General features: G+C 41.0%; 1 protein-coding gene and 1 long non-coding RNA gene across 2 annotated transcripts; one reads left to right on the top strand and one right to left on the bottom strand.

The window, feature by feature from the left end:
- Positions 1 to 3,453: 3,453 nt before the first annotated feature.
- Positions 3,454 to 5,379, bottom strand: LOC123164900 (uncharacterized). The gene is made up of 2 exons (XR_006482715.1): positions 4,781 to 5,379; positions 3,454 to 4,417 (listed from the first exon to the last, which is right to left on the bottom strand). It is a non-coding gene; the product is annotated as an uncharacterized lncRNA (long non-coding RNA).
- A 13,672-nt stretch (positions 5,380 to 19,051) lies between these two features.
- Positions 19,052 to 19,833, top strand: LOC123164893 (zinc-finger homeodomain protein 9-like). The gene is made up of 2 exons (XM_044582502.1): positions 19,052 to 19,259; positions 19,566 to 19,833. Exons 1-2 carry the CDS (start codon positions 19,069 to 19,071, stop codon positions 19,831 to 19,833), a joined length of 459 nt encoding a protein of 152 aa, XP_044438437.1. The 5' UTR covers positions 19,052 to 19,068.
- Positions 19,834 to 21,717: the final 1,884 nt, after the last annotated feature.

The raw sequence follows: 21,717 nt of genomic DNA, 5'->3' as shown, positions 1-21,717 counted from the left end.
CCAAGTTAATTTTTTGCAAAATGTAAGCGGTTTAAGAGCAGTTTCGAAAATCGTTTTTTCTTCATACAAAAAACATGAATCGTATTTTCGATCGCATTTCTAAAACGTTTATCGGAATGAGGCAAATAATATTGCGTTGGAAAGCTGCTGTAAAACTGCTCCTTACACATGTTGAAAGTTTTCTCTAATTCCCTATTGTTAAAGAGTAATTTAGAAAATCGTAAAATTTCGCAAACTGAACAGCCGAGTTCGTATTTTCGATGTCATTTCCAAAAGGTTAATCCAATTGAGGCAAATGATATGGTGTTCGAAACTTATGAAAATGCGCTACTTGTTCATGTTAAAAGGTTTTTCTAATTTTGAACAGTTGAAAAGTAATTTAGAAAATGATACAAGTTCCACCGAGTTCGTATTTTCGTGCTAAGTTTTTAACCGTACGTCCGATTGCAGCAAATTATATGGAGTTGGAAAGCTTGAGGAAATGCGAAACTTTTTGGTATATATTGTTTCTCCCAATTTCTTATGGTTTTAAATAAATTTTGAAAATGGCCAAAACTATATTTTCACCGTAATTTCTACAAACTTTATCGGAATGGGGAAAATAATATACCGCTGAAAAGCTACAGAAAATGCAAAACTTTTTCATATTGATGGTTTTCTCTGATTCCTAGCCATTTTCAAGTAATTTCGAAAACGGTGAGATCATTCGTTCTGCCTTTATCGCGAAACAGATTCTTCGAAAATGTACCGCGTGAAGAACTTGAACTTCTCGGTATGTCTACTTGAATTTCACTCTGTTTTTTCACGTACTTTTTTTGCTCACAGCTCTCCATCCACTCACCAGAATTGAGCAAGTGATATACCGGTGGAAAGCTATTATAAACATGCAACTTTCCCATGTTGATCTTTTTTCATACTCGCGACGATTTTAAAAGTTTTTCATCCAAAATTCATTCAGTATACTTGGTGAACTTCCTGCTGTTTTCATGTTGAACTTCTGTGTATTTTCGTTTGTAATTTTCTCATCCATTTCGCCAGTGTTACACAAATGATATTCTTTTTGTACAAACCTCTCTCAAAATATATTTTTTAACTTTATCCAACCAAGGACTTGAATTTATACAAATGATATTTCTGTCGTTTTGAAGTAAATTAGAAAATGACGAGATCATGATTTCTGGCTTCATCGCGAATGGAAAATGAACGGCGTGAAGTAGTTGAACTTCTTAGGGATGTTTGTTTGAACTTCACTCTGTTTTTGATGTGCTGTTTTTTGCACTGCGTGAAATAAATGAACTTCTGGGGCATGTCTGTTTGAACTTCACTCTGTTTCACTTTATTGTATTTTTCTTATATGAAATACACCCCATGTAGTACGAGAACGTCCGATTGTTATCACTTTGAACTTCTCTCTGGTTTGAGAGAATTATTTTAAAACACAAAAAAACATATTTTTTTATGTATTTTTGGACATCTAAATACACGGTGAACCTCTCTCACAAGAATTTTTTGAACTTTTCCTCGCCGAGCACTTGAACTTCTAGCAACCATTTTTTCGTTTATGAGTTGTTTTTAAAGTAAAAAAAATGGCGTTGTGTTTTTTATTTTTTGAACAGTTAAATCCTAGGTTTTAATAAACTCCGAACTTCTCTGTTATTCAATTTGAACTTCACCTTTTTATACTTTGAGTAAAGAATTGTATTCGATTTTTGTACGAAAAAAATCAAACATGGAAATACAAGGTGAACCTCTCTCGCAAGAATTTTTGAACTTCTCCAGACAGAGTACTTGAACTTTTTTTGGTGTTCCTATATTAAATTTGAACTTCTTCATTTATTCTTTAATAATGGGGAAAAATGAGTTTTTTATATACTGCGAACTTCTCTGTTATTTTAATTTGAACTTATTCGTTTTATTCTTTAGTAACGAGGAAAATCCAGTTTTTTGAACTTCTTTGTTTTAAAATTTTGAACTTCTTGGTTTTATTTTTTAATAATGTGAAAAATGCGATTTTTTATAGACATCGAACTTCACCATTTTTTAAATCTGAACTTCTTAGATTTTTGGTTAGTAACGGCGAAAATGCTTTTTTATATAAACAATGATACCGCGCCGTTATTTTAATTTGAACTTCTAGTTTTTATAAAATGGGGAAAATCATTTTTCATACAATCTTTTGAAATGCTCCTCTTTTTAATTTGAACTTCTCTGTTTTTTTTACAAATGGGGAAAATACGTTATAAAGATTTTTGAACTACTTTTTGTTAACTTCTTGCTCAAATTTTTTGAACTTCCAAATTTGTCTTTTAGATATTAACAACTTCATATTTTTAACATTGACCTGATTCGGTTTTTAAATTTGAACTTCTTATAGAATTTTGTCGTGACATTTTTTATGCATTTTTTGCTTTTCGGTGAAATGGCCTAGGCGGTTCCTTTTTTCATTTGATGATTTTTCTTCTGTACGTGGTACACGTGAACTTCGGAATTTCTGAAACGGGAACTTCGGGTGCTATTATTTTTTTCATGAACTCCATAGTTTTTATTCTTTGAATTCCATGATTTTTTTTACATTTTATTGGTTTGAACTTCGATGTTCGTTACACCTGAACTTTCGAAATCACACCTTTTTTATACACGTTTTCCCTTGAATCCAACATGTGCAAAAACAATAGGAAATTTTCGGTCAATTCTACTAAGCAGTAGGACAAACATTTAGAGGGCACCCATAATATTCTTTTTTGTTCTATTCAGTGTACTATGCACAAGCACATGCACAACACATCCACACAAAAATTTGGCTCACCTAAAATGTAAAAGATTTCAGTGTCACAGGACGACCATATAAGCATCTGGAATTAGAAAACATGTACCTTTTTTCAGAAATTCACCTTTTCCTCTATGCAAACTTCAACTCTTTTTATATATGAACTTCATTGCAAATTTACATTTTATTCCATATGCATCTTCTAGGCAGGATGTGTTCTCCCTAAAAAATAATGTCCTTTGAACTTTCTATGTGGAAGTCGTTGAACTTCTAGATTATTAAAAAAGCATGCCCTTTTTAGTTCTCAATCAATATTGTATATTAAAAAATTGTACACACAAAGTTTCATATCGTTTTGGGAGCAACACGTACATGAAGTTCCCTATACTTCATCAAAAATGGTTTAAGAAAGTTTTTGGAAAAACACGTACATGTAGTTCCCTATACTACCTCCTCATTCAGGACCAACATAAAGTTCTTTGTTTAGGAGCAAAACTTCATCACTCTGGAAGAAAATAGATCTTTACGACAATAAATTATTCATTGGGGAACAATTTTTTTCACATTTTAGGATATGTTCTTCATCAAGTGCGAAAATCAACATGCTACCTCTAATCCAGGAGCAAAAGTGAGAGAAGACCAACGATTCACACCAGGCACACAAAAGATGAAATTTTCAGAACATATACTGAAGAATGGTACTTTACTAACAGAATGTCAATTCTAACAAACACTTATCTGCAATAGCAAGTACTAAAAATACTTAGATAACATGAAATTCTAATGGAACAATACTCAAGAACTACAGCAGGATTTTCTGTTGAACTGCTACTGAAGAAATTGTCATAGGTTTCTATGGACATATACTGAAGAACTACATAACTTTCTGTTTCGCAAAAAATTGACATCATCCTCGCTGAGGGAACAGGAGGGAGGAGACCGTCATGGACAACACTGTGCTCGGGGGACAGAGGAGCTTGCCGAAGCAGCACCGCTTTCGCGTGACCATGGGTCAGGGAAGACCTACAATAATTATGTTTAGTAGTCAACACAAAGATTGAAAAGGTACCAGTTTAGGCATTAGGGAGGATAACTATGTGCATAATATACTTCAATATATTTGCAACTACTTTGTGTGAGGACTATATGCCACGACTCAAAATCAGAAAATTACAATATACTATGCTAGTTCACATAACTTCACTCAAGTCAGAGCATGAAGGATAACATAAATAGTTGAATGATCGATGCCCTTAATATTATGAAAAGGAAGATCTAAATTCCCAGCTCACTTCCGTGAAAAACACACATAATCTGTCACTGTTTCTTGCTCTTTTTTATCAAGTTTAAGCATTGACTGAATTTCCAAATTCAGTGGTGGAGCTATGCAATGACACAATATAAAAACATGCACACCGATTCAGAGAGTTCAGAAGCTCTGAAGTTCAAGTATAATACAGCACAGGCATGTCTGTGTATGTGCCGCTGATTGCGCGGAAGAGGTGATCAGGGATGGACGAGGTTGTCGGACGCATGGCCGGCACAGTTCGGACAGGCGATGCAGGTCAATGCACGGCCATCACGCTCATCACCAGCACAGGGACGCCCAAGGCGTACAACACATAAGCAGCCGGTGCCCAGCCCGATGACCTTTAACAAAAAATGCAGAGAGCTTGAGTCGTGGTGTACCAAGGTGTATCAAACATCACGTGTTTCATTTTCAGAGCTTCCTTGATTGCAAGGTGGAGTACCAATCAAATATCTAGGATAACTTAATGCTTGAAAATAAAAGTCAAACTATCTGTAGGGAGAACTCAACTGGAACTGCTCATCGGGCAGAACTATTCCTTCCTGCTCATAAATTTTCACACAGAACAATGAAGAATTGATGCCACGAGCTCTGCTCAAGGTGGGTTGAAAGAAATTCCTCTAGCATATGGAAGAACTAGTAACTGAAATACCTTTTGCTGCCAACGACATGGGTATGCCAGGAGTATTTGTTCCAGTACGTACCACCATTTTTTGAGTCTCATCCAGTCGCAGTTGACCTTGCTTGTGCCACAGGGGAGGAGCCGCCATGAGAGGATACAGAGGCCCATGACGGCCGGCGAGGGGAAGTTTGAGCGGCCAGTCGCCCGCGTGGAAGAGGTTTGTCCTGAGGCTGTAGTAGGTACGCGCTGGAGGCGGCTCCGGGGGGCAGTACGTGATGGCGTCCGGACGCCGTTCGCGGCGGCAGCCGGTGACGCATGGGTAGCCGGAGCAGCACTGCCTCCCCCGCAAGAACTAGCAGTGGACTGCAGCGGTAGCTAGCGAAGGACTGCAGAGGCAGCGGTAGCTAGCGAAGGACTGCACAGGCAGCGGTAGCTAGCGGCGGACGGTGGCGGCGCAATCCGGGGAGGGAGGCGGCGGTGGCATGATCCGTGGAGGGTGACAGCGGCGGTGGCGCAGTCCGGGGAGGGAAGCGGCGGCGGCGGCGCGGTAAGGGAGGGAAGCGGTGGCCGGTTTTCGGAGCGGGGGCGGTGCGGCAGCCGATTCCCGGGGCGTTGGTGGGCCGACGCCGACGATGGTGGGTGGCTGGATGGGAGAGGGAGTGGGGGCGTGGGCATGGTGGCTGGATCGGGGAGGAAGTGGGGGCGTGGGGAGGTACGGGGGGATTATTTTATTATTCTGTTCGGTGGAATTTTCGGATCTCAGGAACATCCATCGGGCCCTATACAGCGCGCCGTGATTTATTCTAATCCTGGGATTAGAAGAAGGTGCATCTTACCACCTGGAGTTAGTTACCCTACTACTTTATCATTATAAGCATGTTTATACACTATATATAAGATACTTCAAAGTAAGTTACATGAAAAAACTGCAAGTTGACCCATTGTTTTTATTATATTTGTAAAATATGTACATATTTGGACGTAAAAAGAAGCATACTCAAAATATGATACATACTACCAAAAAAGTAGTATCTATATTACCTAAACATTCTTATATACTGCATACTACGCGTATATACTCAACAATTTGATAGATACAACTATTTTCCTATATATAATTTTCGAACTGCTCCGCTTTTTTCAATTGAACTTCTTGGTTTTCTTCTTTATTGACAAGGAAAATCTGAGTTTTTTATATAGGTTAAACTACTTCGTTTTACAAATTTGAACTTCATGGCTTTATTCTTTAGTATTGAAGAAAATCCCTTTTGGGCTTCTTGGTTTTGTTCTTTAGTAACGATGAAAACCTGAGTTTTTTATAAACATTAAATTGCTCCATCTTTTAATTTGGACTTCTTGTTTTATTTTTCATTAATGTCAAAAATCCAAGTTTTGTAAAAAATGAAAAACATTGAACCACTCCCTTATTTTAATTTGACCTTCTAGTTTTTTAGAAACGGGGAACATCCTTTTTTATAACTTCAAATTTAAAATGGGGAAAATCCTTTTTTAGAAACGAGGGAGATCAGGGGACTTGAATGGCCTGGGTTCGCAACATTGAACGGCCTGGGTTCACCAGTTTGAACTTCAAGAAAAAATGAAAAATAATTATTTACTCGGGTTGTTGCAAACAAGGGATATCTGGACGTTTTGTTTATTACTAGTAACGAGGAAATACATGGAGGAAATCTGTACAAACATCTGTGTGTCACCTTTTTGCTTTTATTATTATTCCTGAACTCTCAGCTTTATTGAATTTGAACTTCTAAAGTTAACAATTTTTATGGGTGTGGCTTTTGTTAATAATTTTTTGCTCTAACCCTCTCTCCCTTTTCACCCAATTTTTTAAATGTCTTATCTTTCTTGTACCAATTATTTTGTGTCGTATTACATAATGGACTAAAATGAAGTTTGGTAAATGATCTTCAACATCTTTTTTAAGCATCCAGAACTTTTATGTGTATGCATTATATCCTTTTTGTGTATATATTGTTCGCAGTACAACAACATGAGAAGCAGAACTTTCTCCACGACTTTGAAGTGGTAATATCACAAGGAAAAAACAAGTTTCCACCTATCACAGGGTGCTGCAAATTATACAAAGTTACAGTCCCGTGCAAAATCTATAGAAAATCAACACCCTGGCCTGCATCCCTTAGTACGTTCTGGACATCCATATTTTTTATTGCTAATTTTCCAGAGAACTTCGAGTCACATTCATTCTAAAATTTACAATTGTTTGCCTCCGGTGGTTGCAATAATGACAATATGTACTCAACATACTTTGACCTTCTCAAACACAACATTTTCACCTTCGCAAAAACAAAAAAAATTACATAGTTGTGCAAGCACAACAACAAAGCAATTTCTCTTCTACTATACTTTTTTTACATGGCATCTCATTCACATATGAGAAAGCAATACCTCAACTTAGTTTTGTTTCTTCGACAAACAATAAATCATGGATGAAAGATGAGGGTGGACCTGGCCCGGGCCCGACGGACCACGATCTGAGTTTCTTCGTAACGTCACATATGACGTGCGGAGAAATCTGAAACTGGCCCGGTCTCAAGATTAATTAAGGAGCAAAGAAGACCTCAAGAAACCAGCCTCTTCAGCCCCCCCCCCCCCCCCCCCCCCGCATGTGCACTTATTAGGGCCTACCCCGACGATGCTCAGCAGTGCGATCAGGGCAGGCCCGGGGGCTTCTGTCAGTGCAACAAACCCTGTGTCTGTTTCCCAGACTGTGCACAGGCACGGGAGCGAAATTATGGCACCAGGCCGTACCAGAGTACAGGAGACTGAGATCTTCGAAGGACCAACATGCAGATCAAGAGGAGCAAGATCAAGTCAGAGAAGCAAGAACCACCAGGAGAAAAGCCTCCCTTGCCGGGCAGACGAGCTCGGTGAGGGCAGGGTCGCCTCCGGAAGAGAACGTCCAAGACGTCCCAACAGGGCCTGCCGGGACTCACGGAGGCAAAACTACCTCACCCAACCACTACACCTCGACCCATGTCGTCAATCAGTGTGGTGTCAAGCCGCAGAGTGATTAACAGCCACTCGCCACATGGCAGCCTCTTTCTACGGGAAATGCAGGCGATGTGGGAAGTTATGGGGCGGCAGCAGACGAGTAGTGCGCCCGGCCGGAGGAGGAAGGTGGGGCGCCGACACCCAACCTGAGGAGGAAGGTGGGTCCGCAGACAGGGTAGGAAGGTGGGATAGTAACTGTATTTTTTGGCATTGAAGGCGGGTGCGGTCGGGGGAGGAAGGAGGGACACCGCATGGGGTAGGAACTAGGAAGGTGGGACAATGACCATACTCTTTGGCCTTGGAGGCACGGCGGCCGGTTACCTGGTCCCGGCGACATGGCGGAGGCCGGCGGGTGAATCGGGGCAAAGGGTGGTGAGATAGGGAACGGTGCGAGGCAGGCAACGCCTGGGGATGCAGGCGGCGGCGGGCAACAGCTGGGTATCGACGAGCATGAAACAATGGCTGGCAGCGTGCTGGGCGGAGCGTCGGAACCCGGTAGCCGGCGGCGCGCGGAGTGCAGCGGTAGGATCCCAACGGCTGGTGGCTTTCGGAGGAAGGTGGAGACGGGCGGGTGGGCTGCCTTTTTCTTTTGTCTCTGCAGGTGAGGAGTTCGAGAACAAGTCCATCAGGCCCTATATAGGGCGCGCGGTAATCTGAGTATTATTGTGATCCTAAGATCAGAATAGTGCTACTCTATATATGGAAAGTACATCCTACCACCTGGGTTAGTTACCCTCATGTCTCACATACTATTATGCAGTAATATATATATATATATATATATATATATATATATATATATATATATACTACTTTATCATTATAAGCATGTTTATACACTATATATAAGATACTTCAAAGTAAGTTACATGAAAAAACTGCAAGTTGACCCATTGTTTTTATTATATTTGTGAAATATGTACATATTTGTACGTAAAAAGAAGCATACTCAAAATATGATACATACTACCAAAATAGTAGTATCTATACTACCTAAACATTCTTATATACTGCATACTACGCGTACATACTCAACAATTTGATAGATACAACTATTTTCCTATATATGAGTTCTCTCTTGAGATAAATCCAGCTCATAATAAGAAATCTCCAAATAAATGTGTATATATTTATGGTAAATCTTGAGAAATTAATCATGTATATATTGAGAAATTAATAGTATACCTTTAGAAGCAGGACTTTCCCCACGACTTTGAAGTGGTAATATCACAAGGAAAAAACAAGTTTCCACCTATCACAGGGTGCTGCAAATTATACAAAGTTACAGTCCCGTGCAAAATCTATAGAAAATCAACACCCTGGCCTGCATCCCTTAGTACATTCTGGACATCCATATTTTTTATTACTAATTTTCCAGAGAACTTCGAGTCACATTCATACTAAAATTTACAATTGTTTGCCTTCGGTGGTTGCAAAAATGACAATATGTACTCAGCATACTTTGACCTTCTCAAACACACCATTTTCACCTTCGCAAAAACAAAAAAATTACATAGTTGTGCAAGCACAACAACAAAGCAATTTCTCTTCTACTATACTTTTTTTACATGGCATCTCATTCACATATGAGAAAGCAATACCTCAACTTAGTTTTGTTTCTTCGACAAACAATAAATCATGGATGAAAGATGAGGGTAGACCTGGCCCGGGCCCGACGGACCACGATCTGAGTTTTTTCATAACGTCACATATGACGTGCGGAGAAATCGGAAACTGGCCCGGGCTCAAGATTAATGAAGGAGCGAAGAAGACCTCAAGAAACCAGCCTCTTCAGCACCCCCCCCCCCGCCTGTGCACTTATTAGGGCCTACCCTGATGATGCTCAGCAGCGTGATCAGGGCAGGCCCGGGGGCTTCTGTCGGTGCAACAAACCCTGTGTCTGTTTCCCATACTGTACACAGGCACGGGAGCGAAATTACGGCACCAGGCCATACCAGAGTACAGGAGACTGAGATCTTCGAATGACCAGCATGCAGATCAAGAGGAGCAAGATCAAGTCAGAGAAGCAAGAACCACCAGTAGAAAAGCCTCCCTTGCCGGGCAGACGAGCTCGGTGAGGGCAGGGTCGCCTCCGGAAGAAAATGTCCAAGACGTCCCGGCAGGGCCTGCCGGGACTCACGGAGGCAAAACTACCTCACCCAACCACTCCACCTCGACCCATGTCATCAATCAGTGTGGTGTGAAGCCGCAGAGTGATTAAGTGGCAGCCACTCGCCACATGGCAGCCGCTTTCTACGGGAAATGCAGGCGATGGGGGAAGTTGTGTGGCGGCAGCAGACGAGTCGTGCGCCCGACCGGAGGCGGAAGGTGGGGCGCCGAAACCCAGCCTGAGGAGGAAGGTGGGTCCGCAGACAGGGTAGTAAGGTGGGACGGGAACTGTATTTTTTGGCATTGAAGGCGGGTGCGGTCGGGGGAGGAAGGAGGGACACTGCATGGGGTAGGAACTAGGAAGGTGGGACAATGACCGTATTCTTTGGCCTTGGAGGCACGGCGGCCGGTTATCTGGTCCCGACGAAGTGGCGGAGGCCGGCGGGTGAATCGGGGCAAGGGGTGGTGAGATAGGGAACGGTGCGAGGGAGGCAACGCCTGGGGATGCACGCGGCGGCGGGCAACAACTGGGTATCGACGAGCATGAAACAACGGCTGGCAGCGTGCTGGGTGGAGCGTCGGGACTCGGTAGCCATCGGCGCGCAGAGTGCAGCGGTAGGATCCCAACGGCTGGTGGCTTTCGGAGGAAGGTGGAGACGGGCGGGTGGGTTGCTTTTTTCTTTTGTCTCTGCAGGTGAGGAGTTCGGGAACAAGTCCATCAGGGCCTATATAGGGCGCGCGGTAATTTGAATATTATTATGATCCTAAGATCAGAATAGTGTTGCTCTATATATGGAAAGTACATCCTACCACCTGGGGTTAGTTACCCTCATGTCTCACATACTATTATGCAGTAATATATATATATATATAATACTTTATCATTATAAGCATGTTTATACACTATATATAAGATACTTCAAAGTAAGTTACATGAAAAAACTGCAAGTTGACCCATTGTTTTTATTATATTTGTGAAATATGTACATATTTGTACGTAAAAAGAAGCATACTCAAAATATGATACATACTACCAAAATAGTAGTATCTATACTACCTAAACATTCTTATATACTGCATACTACGCGTACATACTCAACAATTTGATAGATACAACTATTTTCCTATATATGAGTTCTCTCTTGAGATAAATCCAGGTCATAATAAGAAATCTCCAAATAAATGCGTATATATTTATGGTAAATCTTGAGAAATTAATCATGTATATATTGAGAAATTAATAGTATACCTTTAGAAGCTAATGAGTTCTAGCTAGCAAATGCCAGCCGTGTAGTTGGATAGGAGATAGTGCATATTTGTAACTGATGGATGCAGTCATGGTATGGCTTGGTGTGTAGCATTGCCGCTTGAGCCATACAGAAGGGTGGGTGTTCATGGGAGGGTGTGAGTTCACGGGAGGTTGTGAGTTCTAGTGATCTATGTCTAAGAATTCTTTGCAAAATAATTCCCTCCACTCATGAACTACACGGTTAATGATTACAACCATAAGAAATTCAAAGTCATCTGGGGTTAGTCTATCACTAAGAAATATTCATGTCCTCTTTGACAATCCACCTATGCATTTTACTCCAAGTTAAACACATAGTTAACGTTAGCCCATAGTGATGCAAGAGGAGATGTGAAAGTGTCATTCTGATCGTAGATGGACATGCATAGCAAGAAAAATTTGAAGTTTTTTTTGGAGAGAAACATTCTTAAGTGTTCTCCTTACGCATATTTTTTGTGAAGAGATGACATTCACATTCTTTGGGTAAAAAAATATAGGCACTCCAATAATGCTTCAAAAATAGCATTCTCGGAGTACAATTTTTGTTTTTTTCCCTAGACACGTCGAATGTTGTTTCCATCAAATTTGTATGGGAGTATAATACTCAAGCATGTTTGTTGTCAATCAGTTTTTTAAAATATTTTCACCATTTTTTCCGGATTTTACTGATCATCTGGGTGCAGGTGTATTCGAGCGCGAAAACTACAGAAACTAGGATGCATTAGTTAGTTTCTAAAGATACAAATCATCAGTGATTCAAGAGGAGATGGACATGTATACACTAGTAGCTTTCACCCATTAGTTATTTTCTAAAGATACCAATTAGTAGTTATGCAATAGGAGATGAAGATGCGATTAGTTAGCCACTAACTAATCACGTGATTAACATTCTTCCCTAGTTATACATTGTGACATTTTGTCAACAAACATGATTGACATTTCTCACGAATAACAGTTTTAATAGTACACATATAACATGGTGGTATATATGATTTGCTATGGTTTTAAAAATTTCGTCGGGCAATTGATTAAAAAATAGACTCAAACCTTTCTTGATTATTTGATGATAAATGAATAACCCGGATACATGGTCAAGCAAAATTGATCATTGTGGTGTGGTTTGGCATTTTCCAAAAAATGAGAGGCAATTGTTTTATTCATATCCCTTGTATAATTTTTGAGATTTTGCTTTCCTTAGCCACAACTAACACCAATAATCTACACGACTATTGGCTGTCGGACCATAAATTAAAAGAACTTGCATTGTCATTTCAAGATATTATATAGCCAAAGGCCACAAAGTTATAGAGTTATGTATCTAAGAATTTCTTTAACTAGTGCCAAGTGATAAAAACTTAACATATCTTATCTCATGATGCAAATGACAACTCTAATTCAATGATCAAGAAAAAACTAATGATGCATTATGGTTTTGAGTTTTGCGAATTAAGCTGGTGAACAAATGTTGTATGCCATTATGCCATGTCATGGCTCAGTTTGTGACATAGGATAAAATATATGGGTTACACATTCCTTTACACGTAGTCCCTCTGTTCCATAATGCAGTGCATATTTTTTTGAAAAGTAAAATGTCACAAACATTCACCAAGTTTATCGAGAAAAACATTTACATCTAAAATGTCAAACATATATCATTAGATTCAACATAAGATGTAGTTTCATATTTTATATATTTGATATTGTAGATATAAATAGTTTTCTCTACAAACTTGGTCAAAGTTTGCAAAGTTTGACTTTTCAAAAAAATCTAACACACTACATTATGAAACGGATGAGTATTAGACAATACAAAAGATGTTTAAAATCCAAGATCAGTAAATATTCTTGTTGTGCTCCGTTATTGGTGTTTGATATGGCTTGTGGAAAATATTTTAGGCTATGTTTTGTACATGATTGAGATTTATCATAGTTGGTGATAATTGATAAAAAGATTTATATGTTTCACATATGAACCTAAGATGTTTATAAGCAAAATATGACCATGGTACGATTTTTTTAACATAGTACAACCACATATGCACATATACTCACCCATATGAATCCATGTACGCACTACCTATTTCTATGAGCACCTTCAAAATACCAAGCGGACACAAAATCTTGAGATGGATGAAGTCACCACTGGCGCTTCATACCCAACGGAAATGTCCCCTCTCCCACTAAACGAACATCGCCAGGAGACTTGAAATAAATCCAGAAAAATGCGAGCACGGGTGCTAAGTGTAGGACTTGAACCCTGGTGGGCTAATTCCAGCACAAGGAACTAACCATCTGAGCTATGCTCAGTTCACAATTTTATATTTTAGATACATATTTTTATTTGTTTGGGTTTTACGTCTTTTATATTAGCTATAGTAGTAAAATTGAACAAGAATGATTTACGTGTTTCTTGACTATGTAATGACCCGAGTTACAACTCAAGTATTGAAGAACAATTTATAGGTCTTGTTTGTCTAGTTACATCTCAAATTGGGAATCAATCAAAAATATTTACTGCCATGCCATTGTATTGATTAGCAACTATACTTGGCAATAGATGTATGTACACGCATCGTGTCTATCTTACCGACGATGTGAATTGACATCTAAAACTGATTGAGGTCAAACAGAGCTCACAAGCACCTCAACCCCCTCTCGCCTTGTTCTCTCTGCCTCTCTTCTCCACAACCCTCTTGAAATTATCCTCCTCCCCATACCGGTGAGGTGTCAGGGGGGTGGGTCCCGCTACTGTTTTATAGTTGTAGGTTTGTTTCTTAGAGTGGTTGCGTCCTTAATGGATAGATCCGGGTGTTCCACAATGAGTGGAGGCACCGTTGAGCTCCTCTCATGGTCGTCCTCAGCATGGTCTTTGTCATGGGCTTTCTCATCGATGGCTTCTGTTGGGTTCGTCCCGAACATGCCCTTCTAAATAACCCCCTTCCCTTTGAGTGATTTCTTCATACTTTTTTATTCTCGGCACCACGGTGGTGCCAAGATGTCGGCCAAGGGTTGTGTCTAGGATCTCACTGGATCGTTGCCCTTACCCTATCCCTTAATCACCTGCCATTTTATCCCTACCCGATATCCAGAGACACATAAAACCCTGAACAGAGATCTCGTGCTTCACTTTTGGTCTCCTGGACAGAAAAGCATGCATGGTCCTTTCGAATAGGTGCATATTCTTTCTTCTTTAATGAATAGGCATCATTTCTCCTCACTTGAGTTCGAGATTTCCTCAACCACATCTACAAATCAAACTAGTGGGGAGTCTGTCAAATCCCTGTGCAAGCAGAGGAAGACATCCATCTCAACCTCCTTTCTTGGAGGCCCACTTTCGGTCTTCGGATGCAAATCCCAGGCAGTCAGGTTTTTAGTGTTGCTTCAGCTTCTATAAGGAGGCCACCACCCATTCAAGGGGCTTATTCCTCTTCAGCGCATGTTGTTCTACATGATCCTTTGTGTAAACGAGCCGTTGATCCTTTGTGTCCAGAGGCTACTTGAGACCTCATCTTAGTCCACCTTTGTGTTGTCGGCCACCATCTTCATCACCGATGTCTGGTTGCGGCTTCTACTCGATGATGATTGTCGGTGGGGTGGCGTCGAGGTGGATTAGTATTGATAGGCTCTCCCAATGTTCCCTGGACGCATGGCCATCTACTCGACGGCGGAGGACTCTAGTGAGCAACGTCTTGTTCCCACCATACCTTAACTCGATGTAATTATTTCTACCTATGCTCACTCTTGCCTCTAACGGACAAAAGAGCCCCGCTCACCTGAGAATGGGCCACTAAGATTCTAAGACGTAGTTGGGCCACATGTAGATTGAGCAAGAACCCAGTGCCACTGACGATGTGCATGCATGGGGCGCAAATCGCAAGACCGAGACGCACATGCTTCACTCCAAAACCTAGCTAGGGCGGCGGCTGGCTAGGACGCCACATACCATCACACAACATGACAGTTAACGACAAATAAGGGCCTCGAGCAAGCGGGTGGTTGGGTGCAACTGTGTAGGGCGTACTGCACAACGAGCGTCGATGGAGGGTGGGGCCTAGCAGTTAGTGGAAGCAAGCTTCACATCCTTCATGATCGGTATGGTGCAGTGCCTTGTTGCGTTTGTTGCCAACACCTGACAGAAGATAGAGAGGTAAGGGGCTAGAAAAAGCCAATGGAAAAGGGGAGAGGCAGAGGTATATTTCTATGAATTTTAAACAACTTGTATTATGCAATTGTAGTTAGTAGTGATTGTGTTGTAGATTTAGGAAAACAAAGATGGATGACATCTTGGTTCATATGTGAAACTATGTAATGTAGCCTTTGTTTGGTTGGAATATGGTGCACAAAAGTATATGACTTATTGATTAGGTTGATATCTTTTTATGCCTGGCCGATGGGATGATAAATTTGGTCATGTTGTCTTCTCCAAATTGGGTTTTGGTTGTTGAATAAGTTGTTCAGGTATGTGATGGATTATGTTATATGTATCCAGTTTGCTTGATATTCTGTTCATGTAAACATACATGCATCCAAAATTGTAATTGTTTCATTCTAGGCAATGTGTTTGGTTACAGATATGGGAACGAAGAAATGATGGTTGGGATCCACTCTTTTAAGATGTTATAGCCTTTTGCACCAAAAAATGGAATTCAGATACTAAATATGGATGCCATATTTATTAAATGGGGAAAATCAAGAAAAGGTGGGTCAAACAATGTCACTATTGATCATTTTTCCATGTGGACACCTTCTATGCTGCTATAGACTCCATCGCCACAAAGGCTGATCATCATTTTAATGAGGTATCTTTAGAGCTGCTCTAGAACTTCTCTTGTCTTGACCCTAGAGACTTATTTTCTGGGTTCAATGTGAAAAAGCTTGAGACTCATAGAGATTTATCAAGAGTATTTCTCTAAGTATGAACGTGAACATATAGAAGATAACCTTGAGCTATTCATATTCATACGAGAAGGATTGAAAACTTGTCATGGTATTGCAAGCCTGGATAAAAAGATAGTTGAACTAGAACAATACATCATGTTTCCTATGATTTATCGCCTCATTGAGTTGGCATTGCTAGTACCAGTAGTGACTACAACAATTGAAAGAGCCTTCTCAGCAACGAAAATCATTAAGACCGAATTGCGCAATATGATGTCTGGTGGCTGGCTTAACTATTTGATGGTGTGTTACATTGACCGAGGAGGGATATTCAAAAGTCTTCATCGTGGCAAAATTAAGAATGATTTTCAGAAAGATGACATGGCATTGCCATTTCCTAGGTCTTCTAGACATCATTAAAAGTTTCATTATTGGTATGTTTCAGATTATTGAGTAAGAATTCTCGCTGTGTTGCGTTAGTGGGATTTGATATGCCCCGTCGAAATTATTTTTGGCTATGTTTTGCACATGCTTGAGATTTATCATAGCTGGTGATTACTGAGAAAAAAGGGATGATTTTTATGCTGGTTTATGAACCTCGAAGGGTTATAAGCAAAACCTGACACCGGGGTTTGATATTTTTTAGTTGTTTGGATTTACATCTTTGAGGTTAGCTATATAGTTGTTTTTTTAGCAAAAGCTATAGTTGGTAAGATTTATAAGAACTAAATAATACCCCGCACGTTGCTGCATGAAATTGTTGCTATATGTTTCGGTGATATCCGATGTCTTATCCTTAACACTCCATATATGAAGAAACCATCCTCACTAATATGAATGTTACATGTTAGCTACACAAGTTACCTACGAAAAGGAACTATGTTCAGTTAGACTTGGAATCGATACAAATAACCACCACAATTAATTTGCAATTGCATCAACAAAATGACCGTATTTAAATTGCCAATACCTATGGCAGACAATGTGGAATGGACTAACCAAAATCATATATATCTTATGGAGATCTTGTAACAAAACTTAAGGAAACATTAAAGAGTATTTTTTTTACTGTGAAAATTGACGTATCCTAATGCATCGAAACAACTGTACTGAACACTAAACTTGCACAATTACAAAATAGATTGGCGCCATAATAAGTTATTATACCATCTCCAAATCGGCAGGATGCAGCAGGCAGGAAAAATGTATACAAATGCAAAATCAAGATCTCTTAGGGCAATTAATTAACAACAATATGTAAAGAAGCACGTAGAATGTACTGCATGAAATAACTTATTTGGCCACATTAGCGAATCATTATATGAATCGGTCAACATCAATCTACTTATATGTGTTTCATAAATAAAATAGCAGCTAAAATTCTAACATATTTAAGATACGAAGATATTAAATGCGGATGCTTCTATATCTATCATAAACTTTGCCAATTAAAGGCATACCCAATGGTGGATTGAAATTGTAGCGCTTACATATATAACAAGCTGATGGGAAGAGCACTTTGTATACTAACCTGCTCAATGGAGCAATGTACAAACTTGTATACTAATAGAAATATCATAGTTTTAAATTCACAGGAAAGGACACATGTACACTGGACGTTCCTTCTAGGCCAAAATAAAAATATCCACACGATGGCTGAGAATAACCTGATGGGAAGAGCACTTTGTATACTAATTTGTTCAATGGAGCAATTTACAAATGTGCATACTGTTAGAAACATCAGAGTTCTAAATTCAGATGAAAGGACTCCTGCACACTGGGCGTTCCTTCCAAGCCAAAAGAAAAACCTCAACGCCATGGCTGAGGCCCTGCCTCGTCACACCAATGCGTTCCCTCTAGCATGAGAAGGAAAAATATTGAAAATTTGATGGTGTGGTGACCTGATTGGACTCGGGTACACTAGGCGTTCCTTCAAGGCAAATATATGTATTAATAACCCCTCCATGCCATGGGTGAGGCTCTGTCCAGCGTCGTCCAATTCGTTCTTTACAGGATGAAAAGAAAGCGATCTTCAGATTGGAAACTCACCTATAGCCGGTCCGATTCTATTGGAACCGGCCGGTACTGACCTCCCCAACGACACCAAAGCTGTCTTAGCCTGAATAGAGACACAAACGGGAGGGGAGGACTAGGGCACATATGGCACCAAACCTGCAAGGGCCAAGGGTGATCATCCATAGAGAATTTTAGAGAACCGCGGAGGCGAGAAGCACCAACAGACGTGCCATGGGGGGACCCTTAATGCACAGATCGGCTCCCACCTGCAGACCTGCTGCACCTGTAGCCAAGGAGAAAACTGGCGTCAATTTTTCTGGGGGAGAGAGGTTGATCGGTTTGTGTTTATTTCCGAGGGAGGGAGAGAGGCATCCATGATTTATGGCTGGAAAGTGGAAACGGAGAGAAGGCAGGTGGACAGTCGGTTCTGCACATTGGTAACTGAAAGCTGCATGTAAAGATTCGCTGATGTGGCAGAAGGTGGCACATGTGGGGCCTACATGTTGAGGCCGATATGCTGCATGTCAAGATAAATAGATTCGTGGGGGTGGATCTCTTAGTTATATAGGATAACATCTCAAATCTAGGGTAATTATATTTTGTATTGATTAACAACTATACATGGGCAAAAAATGTACAATGGTGGTCTACACGCGTCCTGTCCATCTATGAGACGAAGACCCCTGCAAAAAGCTATTTTTGACAAAAAAATCTATTGACAATGTAGCAGTAATTTTGAGAACTAAAAAATGAGCAAGGTCAAACAAAAAATTGTTAGGTTTCTATGGTGCCTGTCTTGAGTGATCCAATATTAATTTATCACTACGATCTTTCGAGATTTTCTCTTTTCTATAGTCACTACCAATTACATGGATTAATAATATCTGTCGTTAGAGTCATTGTTGCTCTTTTTATACCCTAAACTCACATACTTCGTTTCGCATCCTATCCTTACGAGTTTTCCTCGCCTTCGTTGATCCTAACTAGTAAATCCAAGCATTAGACACTAGTGGGTAATCTTTGTGAAGCCGAGTGACACCAGGGGGGCCATGGACATCAAGTACCCTAAAGGGTTCGTCAAGAAGGTGAGGCAGGCGGTCGTGGCATTGGCGGTGGAAGGGGTGAAGTACAAGGAGTGTAGTAGGAACCACGCGCTGGCTACGAGTGGGCAAGTCATGGACGGCTGCGGGGAGTGGATGCCGTTGCGGGACCTGAACCCCACCGACGCATCGTCATACAAGTGGGCGGCCTGTGGCTGCCACTACAGCTCGCACTGTGAGATGATGATGGAGAGGTCGCTGCTGCTACCGCCCATGGCTGCAATCATACTCCATGGCCAGCCGTAGCGCGGGGAGGAGCAGACACCGGAGGACTGGCTCCCGGTCGCCAACTCTGACACCGACTCGGATGGCACAAAGAGTATGACTCGGATGCCACGGAGTACGACGACGAGCTCCGTCTCCCCACCACATCAGCCTCCACCTGTGTATCCTCCGGCACCGATGGCATAGCAGCTGCCTACGTACATCTCTTCTCCATGACACAGCCGCCCGCTGGGGGCACTGCAGATCCAGAGGCTCCCCGCCCAGCTCTCGCCGGCGATGGCGCCACCGCACCATGTGGTTATGTCGGCGAGGAAGTGGTCCCGCACCATGTGCACTGCCTACCAGAAGATGCGCATGCAGGAGCTGTCGAAGCACCTAGGGTGGCGCCTGCAGAAGCGCGATAAGGACATCATCGAAGCGAGGTGCCATGACATTGGCATCAGTAAGGACATCTTCAGGAACTGGAGGCACAACAATAAGCGCAACTAACCCAACGGCCACAACGCCTCCGATGCATTCTCCTCCGATGTCGGACCTTCCCGTCTCCTCCCACCAGCGTAACACACCAGTGTTAGACGTTTTTCGTCTACCATGGGACATTTTTCAGCTACCATGACAAGTTTTTTTATGTTAGTGTCTTTTGCAGTTAGGCTCAACTACTATGGCGGTTCTTGCCATGGGCGACAACGGCGGCGACCTCTCCGTCATCACCTTGCGGTGGAAGTTGTGGTGTCATCCGCATGTCGTGCACTTGTATGATGACGCGTCAGCGGGGTTGAGGTCCCCCAACGGTATTCACTCCCTGCAGCCGTCCACGACGTGCCCACCACTAGTCAGCGCATGCATGATTCCTGTCGCACTCCTTGTACTTCACCCCTTCCAATGCCGGCACAACGGCCACCTGCCTCACCTTCTTGACGAAGCCGTTGTGGTACTTGACATCCATGGTCTCCGTGGTGTCACTCGGCTTGACAAATATTACCCACTTGTGTCTAAGGCTAGGATTTGCTAGTTAAGATCAACGAAGGCGAGGAAAACTCGTAAGGATAGGATGTGAAACGAAATCTGTGAGGTTAGAGTATAAAAAGAGCATCGACAACTCTAAAGATAGATATTATTAATCCCTATAATTAGTAGTGACTATAGACAACAGAAAATCTCCAAAGATCTTAGCGATAAATTAATATTGGATCATGACAACATGCATGGACCGTTGATCTTAAAATCATGACAGGCACCATGGAAATCTGACAATTTTTTGTTGACCTGGGTCATTTTTTGGTTGTCAAATTACTGCTACATCATAACTTGATTATTTTTGTCAAAAGAAAAGAGATTTTTTGAGGGTTCATTGTCATATAGATGGACGTGACGCGTGTAGACCACCATTGTATATTTTTGGCCCATGTATAGCTGTTAATCAATACCAAAATAATTACCCTTGATTTGGGATATTATTCTTATAAATTTTACCAACTATAGCTTTTGCTAAAAAATCAACTATAGCTAACCTCAAAGATGTAAATCCAAACAACTAAAAAAAATATGTATCTAGCTATTAAAAATATCAAACACTAGTGTTAGATTTTGTTTATAACCCTCCGAGATTCATAAACATGCATATAAATCATCCCGTTTTTAGCAGTTCTCACCAAATATGATAAATCTCAATCATGTTCAAAACATAGCTATTCTCGACGAGGCATATCAAATCCCACTAACGCAACACAGCGAGAAATTTTACTCGTTAATCGAAAACATACCGATAATGAAACTTTCAATGATGTCTAGAAGACCCAAGCAATGGTAATTCCCTACCATATTTTTGAAAATCTTTCTTAATTTACCACAATGAAGACTTTTGAATATCCCTCCTCGCTCAATGTAACACACCACCGAATAGCTAAGCCAACCACCGGACATCATGTTGCTCAACTCGGTCTTAAGGATTTTCGTTGCTGAGAAGGCTCTTGCAATTGTTTTCGTCTCTACTGGTACTAGCAATGCCAACTCAATGAGGAGATAAATCATAGGAAACATGTTGTATAATTCAAGTTCAACTATCTTTCTAGCCAAGCTTGCAATATCATGACATTTTTTCAATTCTTCTGGTATGAATAATGAATAGCTCTAGGTTATCTTCTATAGGTTCACGTTCATACTAAGAGAAATACTCTTGATAATTCTATGTGAGTCTCAGGCTTTTTCACATTGAACCTAGAAAATGAGTCTCTATGGTCAAGACAAGAGAAGTTCCAGAGCAACTTTGAAGATACCTCATTAAAATGACGATCAACCTTTGTGGCGATGGAGTCTATAACATCATAGAAGATGACCACATGGAAAAAATGATCAATAGTGACATTGTTTGTC

The sequence above is a fragment of the Triticum aestivum genome, chromosome 1D, assembly GCF_018294505.1.
Source record: "Triticum aestivum cultivar Chinese Spring chromosome 1D, IWGSC CS RefSeq v2.1, whole genome shotgun sequence".
Classification (NCBI taxonomy): domain Eukaryota; kingdom Viridiplantae; phylum Streptophyta; class Magnoliopsida; order Poales; family Poaceae; genus Triticum; species Triticum aestivum.
Note: the sequence above shows the minus strand (reverse complement) of the source record. Positions and strands in the feature narration are given on the sequence as shown.

Excerpts from the sequence above, each read along its gene's own strand:
- LOC123164893 (XM_044582502.1), top strand. The coding sequence starts at position 19,069 with ATGGACATCAAGTACCCTAAAGGGTTCGTCAAGAAGGTGAGGCAGGCG. Across the intron at positions 19,260-19,565 it reads ACCGACGCATCGTCATACAA|CCGCCCGCTGGGGGCACTGC; the intron begins GTGGGCGGCCTG and ends TCCATGACACAG.